The following is a 2,186-nucleotide window of genomic DNA, read 5'->3' on the forward strand; positions in this document are numbered from 1 at the left end:
TGATGTCTGCGCAGCCATATTCGGGGCAGGAGTTGGTAGATGTATAGTCCTACTTCGGGGCGTTCGATAATTTGCCCATTCGTACATTTAAGGCGGACCATTGTAGGCGCCATGGGAAGGTACGGTGTGAGAGAAAACGGATTCGACCGCCGCGGCTTTTGGAGTTGTTCAGAATTGAGAACCGTGTTGGACGGTCCGCCTCGGAAGGGAGCCAAGGTGGGCAAGAAATGGGTTTCGAGACCACATTGTTTGGTTGGGAATAGCAGGTACCCTGTCACCGAATCACCCACTTTATGTGGGCGACTCTGTGGATAAGAGCCGACACTCCATGGGCAAGGATGATGACTCTGTGTAGGGTTAAACAACAACGGGCACTGTGCACAATGCCCAAAATATACGGCCCTAGTCAGCTCGCCTGGTAATAAAACCTTGCCCTTTGCCGCCGTGAAGTCAAGACCCCTCGGTTAGAGTAGTGGGTCGGAATTATTGGTAATCTAGCTGATGCTCGGTAATTGATGTAAATTAACCCGGGCAAGTTCATTGTTGAAGAGGATCTAGACTTTGCAGGGGACTGAAAAATAAGGCCAGGTTTATGAAGGGCAGACTAGTTTAAAGGCCGGTCAAGGCGGCCTTATGTGGGGCAAACCGGTCATGTATTTTGTGAGTTCTAATACCTCCTGTTGAACTCCAGCAGAGGGTACTTTTGCACATGGCCATCGCCACCGCGAACCTCTGCCAGCAGAATGATAAGACTGTTCTGACGTCTGATCAGAGACTTGTGGGCCCCAGATCGTTCATAGGTATTGAGCTTAGTAGATATGTAAATCAATGGGATCTCGCTCGTCATTATTCGGCTGCCCTGCTCTCCCGCATCTACCCTATTGTCGCAACTCCGCGTTTTTATATCTCGCAATGGGCAAAAGAGGCTATCGTGAGTGGACGCCCACCGAGGAGGCTCGCCTCCTACACTGGATGGTCCTACATCCGGATTCCGAGTGGTCATGGGACATGAGGGCCAAGGAGTATTCAAGGACCATCCGCCCAAGAACCGCGGAATCCTTACGGTCCAAACTTCGTCAGTTGAGAAAGAATATCAGAAGGCATCGCCCCGTACGCAGGAGACAGGCGAGGACAGCACAGGGCATGACGGCGAAACAGGCTCGCAAAGAGCAACAAAGAACACGGGAGACGCCTCCTTTCGCGACTACTAGGGTGCCGGCTCATCGGACGCATACCAAGCTCCGTGATGGGGCAGGACCGGAGCAGGTGGAAAGTGGAGGACAGGCGGTCCCAACCGCTGAGCCTTTGAAATCGTCGCCCATGAACCAGGTGGGTAAGTGCCCGGTCCGTGGCAGGGCTCTTGTGCGCTCAGTCCAAGGTAAGATGAAGACTTTTCAGGCAGCTACTGTCAGTACACTGACTTAGGTGCCATTTAGACTGGAAAGCTCCCAGTCTAGCGCAGCAACCGGTTCGCGGGCCATCGCGGACCATGGACCTGGTCTGGCAACTCGTCCATCAGGTCGCAGGCCGTACAAGGCCGCGGCCCTCGAGTCATCCACGTCGTTAATGTTAAAGACTGGACGAAAATACTGTCTGCTTGCCATGATCTGGTGTAAAGCCAAGGTAGTGATAATTTCCGGTGACAGGGACGGAATACACATGTATTAATACACATTAGCTACAGCATACGCTGGAAATGGTACACCGTTCATGGCCTGAGCACATCGAGACCATGGCTAGGCTACGGCAATCGGCGATGTTATATTAATAGCCAATCTGCCAATCGCCGACCGAGACGTCATGCCTCGTGGCAATACTTCTCTCATGGCTCTCTAAGATTTATGTTCGGGCATAGCTGGCAGTGACGGCTAGGTAGGTATGGTCGATAACCTCGTTAGNTCGACTGTGATATGACATCCTGTAGCCGGCTGATTCCGACATGTGGAATAGAAACATAGATGCCCGGGCATCTCTACCCGGTTAGTTCTTGTCTCCCTCCCCTGCCCAGCGTACCAAAGAACCATCTACCGATCGCAAAATTGAGGAAACAACTCAATTTGCAAGCAAGGCATGCATCGGCACCGGTCGGCGAAGCAACCCTCGGGTGGCAGTGGACTGATTGAGTCAGCCTGGATGTTGAGACATAACTGGGTCGTCTCCCATTGTCTTGAGGCCTTCTGTGTAAA

General features: G+C 52.4%; 3 protein-coding genes across 3 annotated transcripts in view; 2 read left to right on the top strand and 1 right to left on the bottom strand.

The window, feature by feature from the left end:
• ASPSYDRAFT_52755 (uncharacterized protein) overlaps positions 1–281 on the bottom strand; it is a 1,188-nt gene extending 907 nt beyond the window's left edge. Inside the window, exon 1 of the mRNA XM_040848548.1 lies at positions 1–281. This exon is cut by the window's left edge and continues 287 nt beyond it. Within this exon, the coding sequence (XP_040695746.1) occupies positions 1–87 (87 nt within the window). The 5' untranslated portion in view covers positions 88–281.
• Positions 282–687: 406 nt separating this feature from the next.
• On the top strand, positions 688–1,610 carry ASPSYDRAFT_52761 (uncharacterized protein; the record flags this gene model as incomplete). Its single annotated transcript, XM_040848549.1, has 1 exon — positions 688–1,610. A coding segment is annotated over one exon (498 nt), but the record flags the coding sequence as incomplete, so codon positions are not given.
• A 385-nt stretch (positions 1,611–1,995) lies between these two features.
• The window catches only part of ASPSYDRAFT_844621 (uncharacterized protein), a 1,526-nt gene continuing 1,335 nt past the window's right edge, over positions 1,996–2,186 (top strand). Inside the window, exon 1 of the mRNA XM_040851354.1 lies at positions 1,996–2,186. This exon is cut by the window's right edge and continues 63 nt beyond it. The gene's annotated coding sequence lies outside the window, so the exon portion shown is untranslated.

The sequence above is a fragment of the Aspergillus sydowii genome (genome assembly GCF_001890705.1).
Source record: "Aspergillus sydowii CBS 593.65 unplaced genomic scaffold ASPSYscaffold_30, whole genome shotgun sequence".
NCBI classification, from domain to species: domain Eukaryota; kingdom Fungi; phylum Ascomycota; class Eurotiomycetes; order Eurotiales; family Aspergillaceae; genus Aspergillus; species Aspergillus sydowii.